Raw genomic sequence first — 23,020 nt, 5'->3', positions numbered from 1 at the left:
ACACACGATTTATCTCTGCGTCATTTGACTCCCCAAATCCAGCCGGGCCACACCCCCCAGGGAGCTGCAATTAACCTGTGGTCACAGCTTCCTGCTTGGCTCTCGCTGTAAATGTCAACTGTACACAGGCCTTCCCTGTTCCCCGGGTGGGGGCCAAGAAGTTACACACAGGGCCATCTTCTCTTGCAGAACAATCCCACCAAAATGGGGGCACAGGTGGCAGCTGCTCCTGCCTCGACTTCTTCTGAACCTCGTAGCCAGCGGGTCCACAGGATGTCTTCCCTGGCCCGGGCTCCCCTACCCACAGCTGGCCCGGGGCTCTGGCAGAATGACCAGGGCTCTGTAAGTGTCTATTTCTGCAGAGCAAGTGGCCAGCTTCCTGAGCTGAATCTCCAGATCCCACTGGTATCCCTTTGACAAATATAGCCCATGTCCGTGGCTGACTTGGGGTGGAGAGAGAGAGAAGATTGTCTTCTGCTTGTTTCTATGGAAACAGGGACTCAAGTTCAGCAGGGCACTGGGAATGGGCCTCCGGGCCTGAGCAGTGTGGGAATCCCGGACAGAGGAGCTCTGAAACTTTGCAAATGTGCAAAGGCCAGGAGCCAAGAAGCAGGAGAGAAGGGACAGGCCTGGGACTAAGGAGACCCAGAATCCAGTCCTGGCCACTTACCTGCTCCTCTGCCTTGAGTGGTGGAGTCAGCCCCTTGTCTCACTGAGCCTCAGTGGGTCAGGAATCATAACTTGTCCTAACTCCTCTTTTCTTTTCTTTTTTTTTTTTCTTGAAACAAGACAGAGTCTCGCTCTGTCACCCAGGCTGGAGTGCAATGGCATGATCTCGGCTCACTGCAACCTCCACCTCTTGGGTTCAAGCAATTCTCCAGCCTCAGCCTCCCAAGTAGCTGGGACTTCAGGCATGCACCACTATACCCAGAAAATTTTTTGTATTGTTAGTAGAGATGGGGTTTCACCATGTTGGCCAGGCTGGTCTCAAACTCCTGACCTCAAGTGATCCGCTCATCTCACCCTCCCAAAGTGCTGGGATTACAGGCGTGAGCCACCACGCCCGGCCTAATTCCTCTCTTCTTGAGGAAGAAACACTGGATTAGACAAACGTAAGGTGCAGGGATCCCGCAGGGCGGTCCGGGGTGTCTTCTCCAGATGGTTGACCCCAAGGGAAGGAGTCTAGGCAGATCTGCTGCCCGTCACCTCGTCACCTCCCTGTCAGGGCCTCCTCCTCACTGTAGGTGCGGGGATTGGGGTGGTTGAGCAGCCCCGTTTCCTCCCTTCGTGCATTCACACATGCTGTTCCTTCTGCCACGGTATTCTTCCCCACCCCACGCCACCCCAGGTGAACAGAAGCACCCACACCACGCCTTCCTGTTGCCTTCCTCCCCAGGACTAGTGGCTTCTTTCTCCCTTCTCTGGGCCTCGGATGGTCCCTGTCCTGCAAAGACACCACCATCTGACCACCTTTAGTTATGTGTGTCATCTCAAGGAAGCCCCAGCACTCAGCACTTAATAGGTGCTCAATAAACGTGGTGTTGATTCAGATTGGATTGAGTCAGTTTGCCTCGGCCAGCGACCTGCTGTCTGGGGAGGTCTCAAGGGCAGGGTTCAGACCCCTAGACCGTGGCAGTGGCTCCGGGTTCCTGCCCTGAAGCCCTGAGTCTGGAGGAGCCCACTCCTCCATTCTGTCAGGCTTTCCTCCAGAGGACCTAGCCGGTCTGGCTGTTCTGCCCCACCCTGTGTAGGCTCCGGCTAGGCGCCAGGAAGGCAGCCCTGCCTGGCACAGCCCATGATCGCAAGAAGGCAGCCTAGAGCTACATCCATGCTCCTGATTGACCTTTAAGCAGGTAATCCCTGCTGAGAGGCTGAGGCACCAAAGCCAAAATATTTCCGGCCCTCCTTGCCTGTTTTGAGTTAGTCCTTTAAGTCTTAAAAGGGAAAGGGGAGAAATGAACGTATCTGAGCACCTACTGTGTGCAGAGCCCTCTGTTTAGAAGGAACTGTACCTCATATAATCTGTGCAGACACAGAGACTCAGAAAGGCTTAGTAACTTGCCTGAGGTCACACAGCCCCTGTGGAGGAGCTGGGGCCAAAAGCCATCCCTAGTGACTCTCTGCAACTCTAGTGCCTCGCTGTGTCCCCACCTCATCCCGTCACGGAGGCCAAATGCGTCCCTCTTCTTGGCAGCCACTACTGCATTTGTCTTAGGGATTGACTGTCAACAGTTTAAATTGACTGGCGCAAAACTCTCTCATCAGCTGGATCTATTTATTGTCAGAGAGCCAGCCTCACAAGAAGCATCCCCAAGATCCATGCAGAGAATCTCCTCTTTCAAAATCTTCATCGTGCCTTATGCAGCCATGTGGGGTCTGTTCCCACCTTCAAGATGGAGAAACAGGCTGGGGGTGCTCAGGCCACTTGCCCAGGGGCGCACAGTCCAGAAGGAGTGGAGCTCGGAAGCCCTGGGCTGTGGGTGGCAGGTATCCTTAGGGAATATGGAAGTTTACAGCCACAGATTTTCCATATGACTGAAGGGCACCCTTGCTGCTAAGTACCAAAGCCGATGTTTAAGCATCTGGGGAGATGACTGGTTCTGGCCTGAGCCTCGTGCATCCATGTCCTTACCCAGAACACTGACCACAGGGAAGTTCAGGCTGGCCTCGGTGGCCATGGTGAGGTTCTCACTGCATGCTATGTAGTTCCGGCTTCACATTTTTACTTCCACCTTCCTCCCCATGAAGCTGTCCTGCATCCTACCCCCTTCCAATCCTGTGCTTACTGCATTCATTCATTCATTCATTCCTCAAGAATATCTGGTTGGTTGGGCACGGTGGCTCGCGCCTGTAATCACAGCACTTTGGGAGGCCAAGATGGGTAGATCACCTGAGGTCAAAAGGTTGAAACCAGCCTGGCCAACATGGCGAAACCTCATCTCTACTGAAAATACAAAAATTAGCTGGGCATGGTGGCACATGCCTGTAATCCCAGCTACTTGGGAGGCTGAGGCAGGAGAATTGCTTGAACTCGGGAGGCAGATAACAACCTGATAGAATTGTGTGTGGGTAAGAGTCACGTGCTCCAAGCGAGACCCTGAGGAAGTCTCCTGGAATCAGAGTGTATCACCTGTACTGAAAGGACTTTGATGTTTATGTTGGCTACTTGGCAGCTTTTTGGCTTTCTTCCTGACTAACATCTCCCTGCTTGAGGTCACCAGCGTAGGGACCTCCGTATAAATGAGGTGCTGCTGGGATCGCGTGGCTGTCTCATCCATGGAAAGAAACTGGGAAACACTAAAAGGAGTCAGGCTTGGGTGGGTGAGGATCCCTTGAAGACTTAGAAGGAAATTAGTTAAACTGCTCTCAGAGCATCTTCGTTCCAAGACCACCCCCATTGGGTTGCTTGCTTGAGTGTGTGGTCAAGTCGTCCCCACCTGGCAGGGGTTAGAAGGGGTCATGGAAGTTGCTGGTGAGGGGAGAGGACACTGGACAGACCCCCAGGAGCACCATAGCTTTGTCTGCCTGGATATTCTTAAAACCCATTGGCCAGGCCAGGCGCAGTGGCTCACACCTGTAATCGCAGCACTTTGGGAGGCCGAGGCGAGCAGATCACTTGAGGTCAGGAGTTTGAGACCAGCCTGGCCAACATAGTGAAACCCCATCTCTACTAAAAATACAAAAATTAGCTGGGTGTGGTGGTGGGCATCCGTAGTCCCGGCTACTTGGGAGGCTGAGGCAGGAGAATCACTTGAACCCAGAAGCGAAGGTTGCAGTGAGCCGAGATCATGCCACTGTACTCCAGCCTGAGCGATAAGAGTGAAACTCCATCTCAAAAACAAAAACAAAATCAAAACAAACAAACAAAAAAAACTATTAGCCAGGCCAAGCCAGCCATGCCCTGAACCTCGACAGAGCCGCTCCCTTGCTGCTCCTCCCCAGTTACCTTTGTCAACTGTAGTTATTTGGAGCTCACTGAATGACAGTTAAGTATCATTTTGAGTGTTTGCGAGGGTAACATGCACGTAGCCATAGGCAGTCTAGACCCATGATGTTCCAAGACGGGCTTTCAACCCTTAGACCCTTCTCTTCCTTTAGGTTTGAAGGTCTGGATCCAAGTCAGGGTCTGACCAAACTTAGCTGTGTGTCCTCAGAAATGTCAGTTTGCTTCTCGGAGCCTCAGTGTTTCCATCTGTAAAATGGGAGTTTTGGACTCACTGATTAGATGACAATGACCATGTCATTTACTGTCCCTCTTGGGATGCTCCATAGTGAAAAGGGAGCAAGACACGGACTGTCCCAGCAGAGAGGGACATATATGCACCCTATTGATACGACTCTTCCTGCCTCCGAAAGCCCCCTTTCATTTGTGTTTCTGGTTCCAAGGACCCGACCGTGGATCCTCTCCTAGAGTCCCCTCTGTGTTGAGGGAAGAGGCGGCTCAGGCTGTCCTGGTGGTGGAGGCCAATGGGGTGGCCAACAGGGACGTGCACGGCCTTTCTATCAGAACAGGGGGCACACCTGGGCAACCTTCATGCTCTGTGTGAAATGTTGCGCCAGGATGATCTTAATTTGTGTCAACGAGGGCTGCTGGGGTTTATGTTTTGAAACATAATGGATGTGAGCGCCTCCAAAGCTCCACTGGATGATAAGAATGTCCCTTTCCTCTTTTTTTAACAGGGAGACTACGAGGGTGAAAACGTCGAGTTCAATGACAGAAAAGTAAGTTGATGGAGCGGAGCAGGAGGCAGCTCTGTTGGAGCCTGGAGGTGTTCTGGGGCGGGGTGGGCCTGCAGCCGGACCTAGGACTTGCCGGCCTCCAGGGCCTCCCCAGGGCACTCGATGCAGGGGGCTGAGAAGCGGGTGTCCCCTCTCGCCTTTTCAGGAGAAAAGTCCGTGAGCTTTGTGTGGCTGGTTTGTTTTCCTCTTTCTGATTCTCAAAAGTGCCCTTGGCAGGTGATCGTGAGCATGGGAAAGGGAAAGCTGTCCTCCCAGAGCCCACTCCTTGCGTGCTGTCCATCCCTTATCTCCTCGGGACAATCTGAACTGTGCCTGGGCCTCCAGCAGTCCTTGCTGGCCTGTGGCCTAATCCCACAGGGCTCCCAGGCAAATAAACTTGGGAAGCACTGAGACCAGGTGCACAGAGAACAATGGCCCCCAGCAGCGCACTGGGGAAACCTGTTTGATGGTGGTCAATGAAGCGTTTCTCAAATTTACCTGACCTGGAACCCTTTTACATGGAGAAGTTGTTGAGCTAGTGTTCACTTTGGGAAACACTGGATGACCCCTTTATTCTTTTTTTTCTTTCTTTCTTTCTTTCTTTCTTTTTTTTTTTTTTTTTTTTTTTGAGATGGAGTCGCACTATGTCACCCAGGCCCTCTGCCTCCCGGGTTCCAGTGATTCTCCTGACTCAGCCTCCAAAGTAGCTTGGATTACAGGTGCCTGCCAGCACACCCAGCTAATTTTTGTATTTTTAGTAGAGACGGGCTTTCGCCATGTTGGCCAGGCTGGTCTTGAACTCCTGGCCTCAAGTCATCCACCCTCCTCGGCCTCCCAAAGCACGGGGATTACAAGCGTGAGTCACCGCACCCGGCCAGCCCCTTTATTCTTTAGTGGCTGTTGCTAATTTCCCTCACTCCCCAAAGCATCGGTCCCCACCCTCTGCCCCTCACTCTGAGCACGGGAACTCCACCCTTCCCACCCAGGCTCCCCAGGAAGCTCTGCTCCTCTACCATGCGCCCCAAAAGAACATGTCCCCATCGCATCCATTTGCTCTTCCCTCCTCTCCCATGGGCCCACACCCAATACCAGCCTTCCCCCTGGGTCTCCACATCAGCCTCTGTTCCCCAAACGTGCCCAGCTTCCCTCCCAGGAAGCAGTCCTTCCTGAACCAGGCATATGCAGCCCTTGCCCCATCTGCTGGTCCTTCCGCAGGTGGTGGGTAGAGATGCTTCCCTGACAACCTCACAATAGTGGCCTTGTCCCAATTCCCAGGGGCCAGGACCTCTGTGTATGGAATGTTTTTCATTTCAGCCTCCCCCACAGGCCCCCATATATGTTTTTAAATCTTTGGTACTTGATACAACTTGCCCGCTCGGGAATCCAGATGAAGATGCTATCTAACTTAGCACAAAAATTACATATTTGGTTATTTTTAGTGTAACATCTGGCATCGTCTGGGACCCCATGACTTGCAGAACTCCCGACTCCAATCCTGTTGGAAAAGGACCATCCCCTCCACAGGCCTGTCCTGACCAATTCCAGCCTCAGAGTCCAGCCCCCTTCATCCCTCCGCACCCCTCTGGCACTTGGCAGATGCCTATCCTCCCCCTAAAAATGCTTCTTCCATGGACACCAGCAGTCCCTTTCTAGCTGAATTTAGTTCTCTGGGTCACAGGCCCCTGAACCCTACCCCCTCTTCCCCCTCCTCCCCCTCCTCCATTCTCCAGCCACACTGGCTGCTTTTCTAGTCTCAGGATTGCTTGGCTGATGGTCACATCAGTGCCAGGACTAGCTCATTCAGTTACTTATTCATTCAAGAAGTACTTACTGGGCACTACTCTGTGCCAGGCCCAGCAAACACAATGAGGGTTTGTCCAGGCCCAGCTGTTTACTCTACCTGGAATGATTCCCACTCCCCATTTAATTTTAGGTCTCAGCAGTGGATACAAGGCCTGGCCCATGGGGGTCGTCAAGGAGTAATGAATGACAGTTCGGTGGATGGATGGATTAATGGATGATGGATGGATAGAGATGGAGATGGATAACTGAATGATGGATAATGGATGGATGGATGGATGGATGGATGGATGGATGGATGGATAAATTATGGATGGGTGAATGGGTAGTTGGATGAATAGATGATTGATGGGTGGGTGGGTGGATGGATGGATGGATGGTGGAGAGATGAATGATGGTTGATGGATGAGTGGGTGGAGGGATGGGTGAATGAGTGGATGGACAGATGGATGGTTGATGGATGGGTAGGTGTGTGGGTGGATGGATGAATGGATGCTGAAGGGATGAATGATGGATGATGGGTGGGTGTGTGGATGGGTGGCTGATGGAAGGATGAATGATGGGTGATGGGTGGGTGAGCGGGTAGGTGGATGGATGGATGCTGGAGGGATGAATAATCAATGATGGATGGATGGGTGATGGGTGGGTGGGTGGGTGAATCGGTAGATGGATGGATGGATGCTGGAGGAATTAATGATAGATGATGGGTGGGTGGATGGATGATGGAAGAATGAATGATGGATGACAGGTGGGTGAGCGGGTAGGTGAATGGATGGATGCTGGAGGGATGAATAATCAATGATGGATGGATGGGTGGATGGATGATGGGTGGGTGGGTGGGTGGATGGATGGATGCTGGAGGAATTAATGATGGATGATGGGTGGGTGGATGGATGATGGAAGGATGAATGATGGATGATGGGTGGGTGGATGAATGATGGATGGATGGGTTGATGGATGATGGGTGGGTGGGTGGGTGAGTGGATGGATGCTGGAGGAATTAATGATGGGTGATGGGTGGGTGGATGGATGATGGAAGGATGAATGATGGATGACGGGTGGGTGGATGAATGATGGATGGATGGGTTGATGGATGATGGGTGGGTGGGTGGGTGGGTGAGTGGATGGATGCTGGAGGAATTAATGATGGGTGATGGGTGGATGGATGATGGAAGGATGAATGATGGATGACGGGTGGGTGGATGAATGATGGATGGATGGGTTGATGGATGATGGGTGGGTGGGTAAGTGAATGGATGGATGCCTGAGGGATGAATAATTAATGATGGATGGATGGATGGCTGATGGAAGAATGAATGATGGATGCTGGAGGAATGAATGATGGATGATGGGTGGGTGGGTGGATGGATGGATGGATAAATGGATGGATGGGTGCTGGAGAAATGAATGATGGATGATGGGTAGGTGGATGGATGGATGCATAAATGGATGGATGGGTGCTGAAGGAATGAATGATGGGTGATGGGTGGGTGGGTGGCTGATGGAAAGATGAATGATGGATGCTGGAGGAATGAATGATGGATGATGGGTGGGTGGATGGATGGATGGATGGATGGACAGGTGCTGGAGGAATTAATGATGGATGATGGGTGGATGGGTGGATGATGGAAGGATGATTGATGGATGATGGGTGGGTGGACGGGTGGGTGAATAGATGGATGCTGGAGGGATGAATAGTTAATGATGGTTGATGGGTGGGTAGGTGGATGATAGATGGATGGGTGGATGGTTGATGGGTGGACGGGTAGGTGAATAGACGGATGCCAGAGGGATGAATAATTAATGATGGATGATGGATGGATGATGGAGGGATGAATGATGGATGCTGGAGGAATGAATAATGGGTGGGTAGATGGATGATGGAAAGAAGAAAAGGAGGGAAGGAGGGAGGATTAGATGGGTGTTTGGGTCCTAACTCAGAGCTGCGGGGAACTCTGCATTCTGCCACGATGGCTCCGCATCACAGCCTGGTGCCGAGTTTTTGCCTTTCCGGTGGCAGATTCCATGGCTTCTCCGTTATTGTTCTCATCAGTGGCAGGAGCCCTGCATGCCTGACCCTGGGTACCTCACAGGGCAGAAATGAAAGTGCAGCCAAGGACACTTTCCTGTGCTGAGCTGGAGGGTGGGTAGAAGAGAGTGTAGGGAAGTTTAAGCAGGAGGCAGGTCTGGGCAGGGCAGCCATCACTCTTGGCCTGATCATGGGACCACAAACATGTAGGAGTACTTGGGAGCCCCTTCCTCCAGGACCATGGGCGAGTTCACACCTACACAGAACTGAACCCCAGGTGAGCAAGGCATCTTCGGATGTGCAGAAGGTGTTCTGGCGGGCAGCTGCTGCCTCCTCCTGCCAGGGCACTGGAAGAGTAGGACCACCTGGGCCCTGTGGGGGAGAGGGGTGGCTTGGGTTGTGGGGGATTGATTCCAGGTGTGGACTGAGGTCTGCTGCATCCCTGGGCTGGACTAGGAGCCACAGAGCCCAACATGTCATTCATCCATCCATTCATCCATTCATTCAACAGTCACTTACTGAAAACCCTCAGACCCTGTTGGAGGCTTGGAGGGTGAGAAGGACCAGACAAACCTGGTCCCTCTGGTGCCTCCGTTCTAGAGGGAAGGGCAACGGGCAAGGACATACACCAATTAAAGACTGCATCCATGTCACCAAGGGCTGGTGACAGCCATGTGAGTCCTGGCAGGGGGTTTCGACAAGAGAGATGCCTGAGGCTTATTGGGATCCCTCCAGGGTCCGGATGCTGGAAGGTTCCCAGGTCACAGTGACTGGAGCCACCTGGCTGGCCTTGTTCTCCAGCCCACAGCCCCCATGCCTGGACACCCCTCTGCCTGCTCACCAGGGCTAAGGTGCCACCTTGGATTCCTTCCAGCACTAACAGTGGAGTCTTCAGTTGGATTTCTTTGCCTTGACAGTGCGGAGTGATTGATGTCGCCTCTTGGCAGGAAGAAAAGTCCACCGAGGTCAAGTGGTTTATGTAGAAAGCTGGGGGTGGGTCCCCTCCACACGTCTGTCAGAAGGTGGTGGGAGCCACTGAGGGCGGGTCCCTCCTCCCCCGGTGCAGAGCTTTGTCCTTTCTCCCTGTCCCTGTCTCGCTCCCTCCCTCCTTCTCTCCCCATCTCCCTCCCCCAACCTCTCTCTGTCCATCTCTCTATCTCTGTCTCTCCATGTGCCTCTGTCTCTGTCTCTCTCTCCATCTCCCCCACGTCTCTCTGTCTCTTTGTCTCTGTCTCTCCATCTGCCTCTGTCTCTGTCTCTCTCCCCGTCTCCCTCCCCCACCTCTCTCTGTCTGTCTCTCTGTCTCTGTCTCTCCATCTGCCTATGTCTCTGTCTCTCTCCCCGTCTCCCTCCCCCACCTCTCTCTGTCTGTTTCTGTTTCTGTCTCTCCATCTGCCTCTGTCTCTGTCTCTCTCTCCATCTCCCCCACCTCTCTCTGTCTCCCTGTCTCTGTCTCTCCATCTGCCTCTGTCTCTCTCTCTCCATCTCCCCCACCTCTCTGTCTGTCTCTCTATCTCTGTCTCTCCATCTGCCTCTGTCTCTGTCTCTCTCTCCATCTCCCCCACCTCTCTCTGTCTCTGTCTCAGTCTCTCTCCCTTTCCCTCCCTCCCCCTTCTCTCTCTCTGTCTCTGTCTCTCTCTCCCTCTCCCCTACCTCTCTCTGTCTCTCTCGCTGCCTCCCTCCTTCTCTGTCTCTCCAGCTGTCTCTGTCTCCCCCCTTCCTCCCTCTGTCTCCTCCTTCCCTCCCCCTCCCTCTCTGCCGCATCTTCCACCTATCTATGGCATAAATCAGCGGCTTGACTCTAGGTGAGAGGAGGAAGCTGCCCAGGTTAGCGATGGCTGCTTTGCTTTTGCAGAGGTGTGGCTCTGCTTCATCAAGGTTTGCTGGCCGAGGCTTCCCTATGTACACAGTAAAACTGGCCTTTTCATCGTTATCTGCCTATGGAAATGCACTGATGCAGAACCACCCTGTACCTTTCACACATCACTAACTGGCATGAGCCCATCTGCCTTCTCTCCGTGCCCTGGGAGGAGAGATCGGATCCTTCAGTGTAAAGGAGGAGACAGGGATGGGGGAAGGGGTCTGCCCAGGACTCTCGATTCAAGGTTGGGGGAACCTGCCCAGGGCCACAGACAAGTCACAAGCCCCTCCAACCGTGGCCATGCTCAGCTGCAGGTGACGCTGGTGGCTTCGAGGGGCTGTGCAGCCGCAGGCGGCCCCTCTGTGGATCTCAGGAATACGCCCTCCACCTGTGAGTTTGGGTGGGGGCAGCCGTGGGTACACCTGCGCTGTTTCCCCCTCCCTGTTTGTCAGTGGGGAGGTCTCTATAGTGCACAGCCCCAGTGTTACCCCAGAGGAGATGCTCAGGCACGCGAAGCTATGCCAGCTATGGAGATGGCTCACACTCACTTCCCGCCCTCCAGGCACTGGAAGAGTTATGGAGGCTCCAAGGGGTTCCCTTGTCCCCCAGCCATGACCTTGACTCTGAGTTTGGGAGGCAGTTTGGCCCCAGAATGGGCTCTGAGCTGAGGAAGAGGGCAGCTGCCCCACCTCTGGCTCCTGGTGGGCAGCTGCTCTGTCCCGGGACAGCCTCTGGGCCCCTCGAGGTACCTGCATCCTGCCCTCCCTGAGTGCGACCCTGTAGCTGGGCGGGCGTGATGTATGAGCCTGGGCTTTGAGTTGAGGTCTGTAAAGCATTAACCACCCTCATGCGTGGGTTTATTTTTTTATTTTTTTACCAGCAGTCCTAACCCAGAGTCTTCCTCAGCACACCCTTTACATGTTCACACAAGGCTTGCAATCCACCAAACTCATTACCTTCCCTGCCCAAAGCCTGGGGGAGGGTAACAGGGTGTGTGTCAATTTCATTTATTTCACGAAGTGCTGTTAATCAGACAGCCCATCTCAGGAGATAAACCTCGAGTATCTTTGCATCCCATGAGAGTTTTTAAAATTTCACCACTGGTATTTCTTTGCTCAAAACCCTGGTGGTTTTGTGCCCTTTATGAAGAGTGGTTTGGTGTCTGACGGGGATGACCAAAAACCCTAAAGGTGAGAAGCTGTACAGCGTCCGGCCCATTTAGATCAATTCCAGGTCAAATCACGAAGGGCTCACATTCCATAACCTGCCAGAAGCTTCCTTCCCATCCCCACGTTCACCTACAAAGGGAGGCCCGCTCTTGCCAGCACACAGCCCACTCTCAAAAAGTGTTTGTGGGATGAATGAATGATGTCACGGAGGCTCAATCCCTGCAGCTCTGCGTTCCGGGGAGCAACCTCGGAGTGCCACATCATCACCAACCCCACTGCTTCCTCCCCCTCAGCTCCTGTACGAAGAGTGGGCGTGCTATGGAGTCTTCTATAAGTACCAGCCCATCGACCTCGTCAGGTGAGAATGTGCCATGTGCCACAGACTTCGGGAATCAAGTCCCTAGTCCAATGGCAGTTGGATAACGTCCCTGTGGGTTTCAACCACTCTGAATGTTCAGTACCTGGGAACGTGTTTGAACTCGAAGAGCTTGTGTAGGAAGACCCAAAATGTCCCTGCAGGGCTGAAAGCCTGAGCCAGCGTTAGTTGAAGCAGTTTATTCAAATTCCCTGGAGGGCGGGCCCTTTTCAGTCACATTTACCATCTCCTAAATTCATTGCCTGGCCTGGCCTCGCTGGACGGCTGGAGGGGTTTCCGGCTTTGAGATGTGGAGGGGAAGGAAAGAGCTGCCTCAAATGTGGAAGGATTTCTCCTCTCCCAAGAAGATCTCTGTCCTCACAGGGCAGGAAGGAGGGGCGGACCAGGTTAGGCAACTTGCCCACCAGAGCTCGGCCGGTAGAAATCCATTCAAGCCATCAAGGTGCCAACCACGCTTAATATGAGGAGCAATTGGTTTTCTTGGCACCTCCCGGCCGAGGTTCTTTGCAGTCCTTATGCTGAACAGGGCTTGAAATGGAGCCCACAGCCTCAGGGGAAGTATGCCACCAGCACGGGCCATCGCACACGGAAACGCGCCCATCTTCCCAAGGCACCACAGAGAAGTGGGAGCCGGGCACAGTGGCTCACGCCTGAAATCCCAGCACTTTGGGAGGCTGAGGCAGGTGGATTACTTGAGGTCAGGAGTTCGAGACCAGCCTGGCCAACATGGGGAAACCCCGTCTCTACTCAAAATACAAATTTAGCTGGCAGTGGTGGCACATGCCTATAGTCCCAGCACTTTGGGAGGCTGAGGCAGGTGGATTACTTGAGGTCAGGAGTTCGAGACCAGCCTGGCCAACATGGTGAAACCCCGTCTCTACTCAGAATACAAAAGTTAGCTGGCAGTGGTGGTGCATGCCTATAGTCCCAGCTACTAGGGAGGCTGAGGCAGGAGAATAGCTTGAACCTGGGAGGCGGAGGTTGCAGTGAGCCGAGATTGCGCCACTGCACTGCAGCCTGGGCAACAGAGCAAGACTCCATCTCAAAATAAATAAATAAGTAAATGCAATGGGCGTGGTGGCGGGCGGCTGTAGTCCCAGCTACTCGGGAGGCTGAGGCAGGAGAATCGCTTGAACCCGAGAGGCGGAGGTTGCAGTGAGCCGAGATCGTGCCACTGCACTCCAGCCTGGGCAACAGGAGCAAAACTCTGTCTCAAAAAAAAAAAAGAAAAGAAAAGAAAAGAAAAAAAAAGAGAAGAGGCCGGGCGAGGTGGCTCACGCCTGTAATCCCAGCACTTTGGGAGGCCAAGGGGGGCGGATCACGAGGTCAGGAGATCGAGACCATCCTGGCCAACACGGCGAAACCCCGTCTGTACTAAAAATACAAAAAATTAGCCGGGCGTGGTCACGGGTGCCTGTAGTCCCAGCTACTCGGGAGGCTGAGGCAGGAGAATGGCGTGGACGCGGGAGGTGGAGCCAGCCTGGGCGACAGAGCGAGACTCTGTCTCAATAAAAAGAAAAGAAAAGAAAGAGAAGAGGGGAGGGCTTCAGAAAAGGAGAGAGCACCCCCAACCTGATGGGGCGGCCCAGGACTCCACTCTCTGCTTCTCGGATGAGGGAACCAGTGCCCCCTGTTTTGAGTTGCTCCTTGCTGGGGAAGGCTGGTGTCATGTTTCCCTGCTAGTGTTGAATGACAGTCGGCTTGACTCTGCTCTGCTCCCCTGGTATAGGAAGTATTTTGGGGAGAAGATCGGCCTGTACTTCGCCTGGCTGGGCGTGTACACCCAGATGCTCATCCCTGCCTCCATCGTGGGAATCATTGTCTTCCTGTACGGATGCGCCACCATGGATGAAAACATCCCCAGGTAGGCGGCAGCCCACCCCACCACTCTGCGGCACACCCCCACCACCCCACGGCACACACCAGGGAGCCCTCTCCTGCCATCCCAGCTGCACAATTCATTGGGACACTGGTCTCTTACACCAATTCCTGTACACATGAAACTTCACGCCAAGCCACCAGCCATCAGGAGGAAAGGACACGGTTCGAAGCCATCTAGGAGTCTGGGTGTCCTTCTCAGGCCCATCTGTGCTAGGCTACGTTTTATTGTTAAGAGAAAGGCATAAAAGAAACATCTGACCATTTTCATTCTTTGAAGGTTGTTATGGTTTGCTTGTTCTTTTTCATTGTTTGTCATTATGTGACAAGAGAGTTATCTGTTTCCTTGTGTGGCTGGGAGGAGAGGCATGAATGCTAGGGGCCTCAGTGTAGGCTGGTACTTGCGGGAGGTGAGACATGGATGCCAGAGGCCTCGGTGCAGGCTGGTGCTTGTGGGAGGTGAGCATGAATGCTAGGCTTCGGTGCAGGCTGGCACTTGCGGGAGGTGAGACGTGAATGCCAGAGGCCTCGGTGCAGGCTGGCGCTCGCGGGAGGTGAGACGTCAATGCTAGAGGCCTCGGTGCAGGCTGGCGCTCACGGGAGGTGAGACGTCAATGCTAGTGGCCTCGGTGCAGGCTGGTGCTCCCGGGAGGCGAGACGTCAATGCTAGAGGCCTCGGTGCAGGCTGGTGCTCCCGGGAGATGAGACGTGAATGCTAGTGGCCTCGGTGCAGGCTGGTGCTCCTGGGAGGTGAGACGTGAATGCTAGTGGCCTCGGTGCAGGCTGGTGCTCCCGGGAGGTGAGATGTCAATGCTAGAGACCTCAGTGCAGGCTGGTGCTCCCGGGAGGTGAGACATGAATGCTAGTGGCCTCGGTGCAGGCTGGTGCTCCCGGGAGGTGAGACGTGAATGCTAGAGGCCTCGGTGCAGGCTGGTGCTCCCGGGAGGTGAGACGTGAATGCTAGTGGCCTCGGTGCAGGCTGGTGCTCGCGGGAGGTGAGACGTGAACGCTAGAGGCCTCGGCGCTAGAGGCCTGGTGCTCCCAGGAGGTAAGACGTGAACACTAGAGGCCTCGGTGCAGGCTGGTGCTCCCGGGAGGTGAGACGTGAATGCTAGTGGCCTCAGTGCAGGCTGGTGCTCGTGGGCTGTACAGTAGGTTCCACCTGCCCAGCTTCCTAAGGCTGCCTGCTTCCCTCATCTGCACAGCCCCAGGAAATTCTGCAGGAACTGTTCCATAAGGGAGGATCGCATCCCACAGCATAGGCAGGCATCTGAATGTAGATCCGATGTGCCTTCTGCTGTTCACCGAGGGTATGTCAGACGTCAGGGAACTCGGAAAAGAAGGCCCAGACCTGAGACAGCCTCGCCTTGCTCAGGGGCCCGGTTCCCCATGTGACTCCAGAACAAGAGTCCAGTTTTGCCCGGTGCGGTGGCACATGCCTGTAATCCCAACACGTTGAGAGGCTAAGGTTGGAGGATCCCTTGAGCCCGGGAGGTCAAGGCCACAGTGAGCCATGGTCTCACCACTGCACTCCAGCCTGGGAGAACAGAGTGAGGCCCTGTAGCCAAAGAAAAAAAAGAGGCAAGTTTTGAGAAGCTCAGCCTCGGTGTGAAGAGTACCTCTGGTGCTTTTGTAGCTGTTTCTTAGATCTCCTGACACGAACCTAAGGATAATTCCAGGCTCCCAACCTCTGGCAGGGTCTCTATGCCGACAGGCAGTGCCTTCAGTGTGCAAATCACTCGGCCAGGGAATTGACTATAAAGGGGAATTTGGGCTGGCCCTGCCCTGTGGGGACTCGAAGTCTCAGAAAAGCCCTAAAATGTTAGTTTGGTTATTTTTCGAACCACTCCTGCCAAGTATCTCTAAAGCAGAGGTATAGTTTAGAAAATTTATCAACTGAGCCTGTCTGTAAAGACCCAATCAGTCTTAGGAAAGAAACTGACTCTTAGCAGCACAAAAAGACCATATCTGGTCAATTTTTGTTTTAAGTGATGTTTTGATACATGAATAACAGCTAAAATATTCCACCCCCCGCCCCCCGGAATCAAAGCTCTGAGGAATCTGGCTTATCTCCCCTTTGGTGTTAATTTGGTCCTAGGCAGGAGAAAGGTTTCCCTTTGTTTGCTAATATGATATGAGGTCCTGGGCACTTGAGTTTGGCTGTGGTAAAGATCCAGGTAGCCCAGACTTGGTGGGGATTGTAAGGCTGGCTTTAGGCTAGGAGCTCAAAGCTAGAGGGAAATGGTGAGTGCAAGGTGAGGATTCTCCCCATGAGCCCCTGGAGGAAGCCTGGGGGACCTCCATCTTCCTTCCTTCCTCCCCTTGGAGGGTGGCCTCAGCAGGGAGGCTCTGCCAGCCCAGGGGTTGGCCATGCCAGCTCGGCCCTTCCACCACATGGTCAGAAATGCAAACAACAGTTTCTCAGGATTCAGCCACTGTGGGTGGAGAAGAGGCCAAAGCCAAGGCCTCTGCCCAGTAGGCGACCTGGAGCAAAGCGAGAGGTGCGTGGTCCCTGCAGCTTCTGCCCCATCCCCACCAAGCTTGCAGGGAAGCCCCAGCGTGGAGCCCCCTGCCACCCTTGCACCTCTGGTCCTCTCTGAAGAAGAGAGCTTCCTGCTCTTTGTATTTTGGCTAAAGGCGGTGAAGTGAGAGGCGGAGGGGGATTTAAAACCAGCAGAAAAAGGCATCTTGTCGGGCTGATGGTGTTTGTGCGAGAAGCTGAGGTGAGCAGGGAGGAGAGCCAAGGAGAGCCGTAGGGCTCACGGGCAGGCCGTTGGTGTACGCCTTGGCCCTCCCTGTCCCCAGTCCCACCACTGTGGACTCCAGGCCACCCTCAGGCCAGGTGGTCACTGTGGCCTGGGCCACATGCTGGCTGTGACGGGGATGGCCTTTCACATGCCTGGTCTCTGGGAGAGGGGCTCGTGTTGTGCCCAACTGGGGATGTCCTGCCCCCCACCCCCCAACATGCTGCTTTCTTGTGCCCTCGAGAGGCCCTCAGAAGAGAGGAGGCTGAGTGAGAGGCATGAGATAAACCCCGAAAGGCCGGCTCCTGGCTCGTGTTTAAAACTCACTGCTGCTGCAAAGCGCTTGGCTATTGCATAATAATGACAGCAGCGTTGGTGACCACGTGATGGCCGAGGGGTGCCAGGCACTGTTCCAAGGGCCATACTCGTGTTGGTAGTTGGTGGTTTAGTCCTCCTGACAACCTGTTAACACGGCTCCTCTTCACTATCAGCAACCCCATTCTGCAGCCGGGAAGAGTAAGGCCACACGGATCCCAAAATGCAAGAGCTGAGACACAAACCCAGAGCTAGCTGACCGTGGAGTGCAGGTTCTCCCAACGCCTGTGTGCGCCTGCCCACCCCACCCGACCCTTGCTCCCAAGCACACACACACGCACACACACACACACACGCACTTCCTCCATGCTCCAGGCCGTGGCCGTGGCTGCAATGAATTGTTCTTAACCTATCCATCTTTTGTGCCAGATACATGCAGTACCTACACCCTCCCCGCCACTTTTTTTTTTTTTTTGACACAGAGTCTCACTCTGTCGCCCAGGCTGGGGTACAGTGGTGTGATCTTGGCTCACTGCAACCTCCGCCTCCCGGGTTCAAGCGATTCTCCTGCCTCAGCCTCCCGAGTAGCTGGGATTACAGGCGTGTGCCACCACGCCAGGCTAATTTTTGTATTTTTAGTAGAGATAGGGTTTCACCATGTTGGCCAGGCTGGTCTCAAACTCCTGACCTCGAGAGATCTGCCTGCCTCGGCCTCCCGGTGCTGGGATTACAGGCATGAGCCACCGTGCCTGGCCCTACACCACTTTTTAATAAATGTTTAGGGACTGTGCCTGAAGGAGGAGAATTGAACCAGAATGCCCATGATGCTGGGCACAGAGGAGGCCCCTCAGAGCCTTGCAGGGGACGTTTATTAAGCACCAGCGGCTGTGGACCAGGCATGATTCTGCACATAAGTTCAGTGTATCCAGAAAGTCAGAAAACAAACACCCACTTCAGCGTCCTCCCAGATCACCCTCCGACCCAACCAGCCGAGGTGTGTACTTAGAGCCCAGAGCCTTGTCCAAGGCAGCAGAAAGGAGAAAGTTCAAAGCAGGCCAGAGCAGGAAGGACCTTATTCTGACCCCTCCTCATTTTCCAGAACGAAAAACTGAATCTGAGGCTAAAGGACTTGGCCAGGGCCACAGAGGGTACGAGTAGCCAGTTGAGGGCCCAGGTCAGGCCACCCAACTGCCACAAGGAGCCCCCCCACAGCCCTTGTGCAGTAGATGAGAGCTGGCAGTGCTTGGGCTTTGAAGATACACGGACCAGGATGCCATTCCCACTCTGCCGTGTGGCCCTGAACAAGTTACTTCCCGTCTCTGGGCCCTGGGATTGCAACAGTCCCCAGTGTTGGTCCAAGTGAGGTGGAACATCTGTGCCGGCCAGTAATGAGGCTCCTGCTCTCGCCGCCGATAGCCTGGAAGTATTGATATTTTCTAATATTAGTGGGAGTGAGTCAGTGCTGGGGAGGAGGCAGAGATGAGTCTCAGGCATCACGAAGATCCTCCCTCCTGGCTGCAGTGGTTGGGATCTGGCCCCAGGCTCGCCTGTGCTCAGCAAAGCAGAAGCCTGCACTGAGCGGGACCCATCGTCCCTGGCAGGACCCCCCTGGCTTCCCGAGTGAGCCTACAGGGTGGGCCTCCGCTGTGCCAGGCAGCTGGGAACCTATTCCTTCCGGCCCAGCCCCCGGTCTCCCAGAGAGGAGTCCTGGGATCCCCGTTTCTCCACCTCATGTATCCAGAGCACCCAGGCCACGTCCAAGGCAGCCGCCCCATCAGGTAGATGGAGATGCTGTGTGAACCACTCGTAGACGGCGCCTGGCACAGAGCAAGGGCCCTCGTCATCTCACCGTTTTCCAGGGCCTTATAACATAAAGACGTGGCTAGCATTTGCTATTGGCACAAGCCTTGACCGTGCCTGCTGATTAGATGGGGGCAGGCTAGGAACTCTGCCTCTCCTAGAAGTGGCTCGAGGACAGGCTGCAGAGGCTGCTGCCTCAGGGTCACCCCAGAGGTGAATGTTTCGGGGTCCATCTACCACAAAGCAGGTCTGGGTGAGTCCACCTCCAGGGCCGGCAACAGAGGTTGCAGGGCCCCATGCAAGAAGAAAATGCAGGTCCCTAGTTCAAAAATAATTGTGTGTGTATGTGTGTGTGTATGGGGGGGTGTGTGTGTGTGTGCGCATGTGTGTTGAGATGGAGTCTCACTCCGTCACCCGGCCTGGAGTGCAGTGACGTGATCTCGGCTCACTGCAACCTCTGCCTCCAGGGTTCAAGCGATTCTTCTGCCTCAGCCTCCCAAGTAGCTGGGATCACAGGCGCATGCCATCGTGCCCAGCTAATTTTTGTATTTTTAGTAGAGACGGGGTTTCACCATATTGACCAGGCTGGTCTTGAACCCCTGACCTCAGGTGATCCGCCCACCTTGGCCTCCCAAAGTACTGGGATTACAGGCGTGAGCCACCGCGCCCGGCCCATTGTGTGTTTTAAGACAGCAACAGGGGAGCATTAAACGAAGCATGAGGCCCTGCTGATCTCAGGGCTGGTGCAACAGCATATGGGTCACACGCCTGTGAAGCTGCCCTGGATGGCAAGGAGGGACAGGGCATGGCTAAGCACCCCGCTTATGTCCACTATGGCAGGGACCTGAGGGACCCTCGCCAACCCCCAGCTCGGGCCCAGCGCTTTCTCCCAGGCCAGCTCGGCACCCAGGAGGCACTCCATCATGGCCCAACAAGGCGACTCCAGGGCTGCCCCCTCTCTTGCAGCATGGAGATGTGTGACCAGAGACACAATATCACCATGTGCCCGCTTTGCGACAAGACCTGCAGCTACTGGAAGATGAGCTCAGCCTGCGCCACGGCCCGCGCCAGCCACCTCTTCGACAACCCCGCCACGGTTTTCTTCTCTGTTTTCATGGCCCTCTGGGGTAAGCAGGGCTCCAGAGCACTGGGTTTTTGGGCAGTAGTGAGTCTGAGTGGTACCTACGCTTCTTCTGTCTGTCTTCGTGAAATCATCCTCAGGCAGGGGTTGTCGGGAAAAAACATAGAGGGAGGGGGCTGGCGGAAATGACCCCTGTTTTGTGTTCAGGTTACTGGGGTCTGCACTGCATCAGGAGAGACACACGGGTTCTCCTGACCCAGCAAAGAGTCCCTTAGGAAAAGCCTAGGAGGGACATTTTGCTCTGAGAAATCCTGACACCAGGGTGTGTTGGCCTGTGAAGGACAGCTGATTTAGGGCAGGGAGGCCCGAGGGTCCTGCCTCCATCCCTGCTGCTGCTGGTGACCACCACACCCTGAAGGAAAGCTGACCTGGGCCAGGTCCTGGAGGCACCGTGTCTCCCTAGAGCCCTCAGCATCCCTGCAGGCTTCATGTGCCCATTTACGGATAAAGAGGCGAAGGCCTAAGAGAGTTGGGAATCGCCTGGGGTCACTCAGCTCCTGATTGCCACTGGGCTCCACTGCCATGCAAACCTAAGGCACTGGGCTCCTCCTCCAGGAAGATTCCCTGACCCCAGTCCTACCCAACACCCAACTCCAGCTTTTGGGGCTTGGGAGGTTGGTAAGTGGTGGCTGAATGCATTTCTACAGAGGTTTTGGGTGAGCAAGCAGGTCTGTTCTGTCCTCTGCAGCCCTGTGTCACAGCCTGTGCCACCTTTGAGTTGCCCACAGTGGGCAGCCTGTGCTGAGCCATCTCCCAGGCCTGGCCCCATGCCGAGCACTTAAGCCCCCTTCCTTACCTGTGAGCTCCCACCTTGTAGGAGATGGGGCCAGGCACAGACACGGCACAGGAGGGAGTTCAGGAGGGCTTTCTGGAAGAGGTGTGAGGCCCTTCAGCTGAGTTGACATGGGTGTAGGGGAGGGAGCATTTGTGGCAGAGAGACCAGGCATAGAGACAGAGGGGCCTCTCGGTCCCACCTCATACCGCTGCTTGGGGCAGGCTCCCGGGGCCGGAATAGCACCACCTCACCTGCAGCTGTATCTGCTCGGCACTGCCCTGTGTGCTCCGTGGGTAGGCAAGGGGCAAACGCGGACTGAAAAGGCAATTGTTTGACCAGTGAGGACGGAGGCCAGCCAGGTGCGGGGCTCTGTGTGGCCCTCACCCGCCGGCGTGCTGATCCTGAATATCAGACCTAGGATTCAGTACCGTGCCCCATCAGTAAGCAGAGCATTGGCTGGCATTGCCAAAGCCATGCCAGCATCCTCCATGGAGAGCACCTCGAAGTATGGCCTGTGATTCCGGCTCAGGCACCTCCTGACCAAGGAGCAGCTGCTCGGAGGAGGCTGGAAACCTAGAGGAGGTTCGGAGGATGAAGGCAGAGCCGGGTCTCTGGCCTGCACAGAAGCACCCAACAGGTTGGGCAGAGAGGGACTGAAGCGCCGGCACCCAGCTCTGGGGTCCGCATGCTCCTCCCCTCTTCACCCTTATGGTGCCTCCGTTCTCTCCAGGCCCGAGCCCTGTCCCTACACAGCTCGGCAGCCTCCTCCCCTGCTCTGGAGGCTGCATTCAGGGCTGGTGTTGTCTCCGACAGTGTATAAGAGAATTCCCCACAAGGCTGAGGAAGCCGACGGGCTCAGGTTATCCTCCTGCTTGGCGTAGACATCCTGCAGCTGGGACTCAGGGTTTGGCTGAGCCTGTGTGATTTGCGTGTGGGTGTGCACAGCAGAGCTGAGGGATGTATCAGGTGAGGTGAGGGAGGGGAGGCCTGACCCACCCTCTGCAGCTCCTGCTCCAGCCTGGGCAGCTGGACCGGGTCTTCTTGCCTCGGCTCACCGCCACTCTATCTCATTCCTACTGTTCCGGAGACCTGGGACAGAGGCTGCCAGCTCTGAGCGTGGGTGCCGGCAAGGGTGAGAGTTGGAGCTTCTCCGTTTAGATGCTACGTGGACGGCCACCTCCCTCAAGACTCTCCTCACCCTGGAATCTTATTGGGCAGCTCCGTGTCCTTAGCAGAGTTCCCTCCGCAGAGGCCTCGGCCCCGAGGCACCTCACCGCAGCCCCCACCCGCTGTGTGCCCAGCTGGAAGGGCCCGGCTATCAGGAACGCTTCCTCCACGCGGTCGCCAGCAGCTCTGTTTCCTCATTTGGGACCCCTGGGCCTGTGCAGACACTGAGGCAGTACTTCTGGTGGTCCACAGCATGACCCACAAATAAGTGTGACCCCTGTAGCACTGAGCCCCCTGAGCCACTTAGAAGATTGTTCAGTGCCGCCTTCTGTGGTCAGCCCTGCTGCCCCGTGTGCATTTCTACAGCCCCCCGGGGCTCAGACTCCCACTCTGCCAGTCCCCACCTCACTGCTCTAAACCTCAGCTTCCTCATCTGCAGAATGAGGCTGCATGAGGATCAGAGGCGGCGGACATGAACTCTCAGCCGAGGCTTAGCACGTAGCTTACTCTAAATAGGTGGTCACTGCCGTCTTACCACGTTGGAGCATGTGAAAACCAAAGAAAACCTACATGAGAGTGTGCCTGCTCCTGGTGTGTGGGAGGTACTCATCGGCCACGTGTACTGAACACGTGTCCCACCTGCATGAGAGTGTGCACGTGCCTGGTGTGTGGGAGGTACTCATCGGCCCATGTGTACTGAGCGCAGTGTGTGTCCCACACTGTGACAGGCCCCAGGGGAACCACGGGAAGCAAACCTGATGTATCTGCTGCTCTAAAAGCTGCAGCATAGGTTTCAAGAGAAGGCCCCATGGGAAGGGTGCGGGACTGTGGCAGGAGCTCCAGGTGCAGGGACCAGGTGGGAGGGGTGTCAGAGCACCCGGAGAGGTCAGCAAGGACACGCTGAGAAGAACTTAGTGTGCTCCCGCGGAGGAATCAGAACTCAGTGCCGTCGGCTGCTGTGTCAAAGACGCTTTCCTGTCTTATGCTCGAGCCGGAGACTGCAAGTCTAAGAGGGAGCTTGTGCAGTGATTAAGAGAGGGGTGCCATGGTGGGGGCCCAGCTCCAGGAAGGGCACCTATGGGAAGGTGTGAGAGAAGCTATTGGGAGCCTCATGGCACTCCCCCCTCCCTGGCCCTGGGGCCCCTGATTTCATCCGTCTGTTTCCTCTTTCCCTGCTGAAATCCCTGGGAGGAATTCAGCGCTTAGACTCCCTGTAGCCACTTCTCCAAAGAAAGGGCCTCCGATG

The 23,020-nt window shown here is 55.1% G+C and overlaps 1 protein-coding gene across 5 annotated transcripts in view; it reads left to right on the top strand.

Moving 5' to 3' along the window:
• The window catches only part of ANO1 (anoctamin 1), a 111,702-nt gene that overhangs the window by 33,502 nt on the left and 55,180 nt on the right, over positions 1 to 23,020 (top strand). For all 5 annotated transcript variants that reach the window (XM_054524184.2, XM_054524182.2, XM_054524186.2 and 2 more), the window contains 4 exons: positions 4,681 to 4,722; positions 11,872 to 11,936; positions 13,684 to 13,818; positions 19,658 to 19,818. In XM_054524184.2, coding sequence (XP_054380159.1) covers positions 4,681 to 4,722; positions 11,872 to 11,936; positions 13,684 to 13,818; positions 19,658 to 19,818 — 403 coding nt within the window. The remainder of the gene's footprint in view (positions 1 to 4,680; positions 4,723 to 11,871; positions 11,937 to 13,683; positions 13,819 to 19,657; positions 19,819 to 23,020) is intronic.

This window comes from Pongo abelii, chromosome 9 (assembly GCF_028885655.2).
Source record: "Pongo abelii isolate AG06213 chromosome 9, NHGRI_mPonAbe1-v2.0_pri, whole genome shotgun sequence".
In the NCBI taxonomy this organism is placed as follows: domain Eukaryota; kingdom Metazoa; phylum Chordata; class Mammalia; order Primates; family Hominidae; genus Pongo; species Pongo abelii.
Note: the sequence above shows the minus strand (reverse complement) of the source record. Positions and strands in the feature narration are given on the sequence as shown.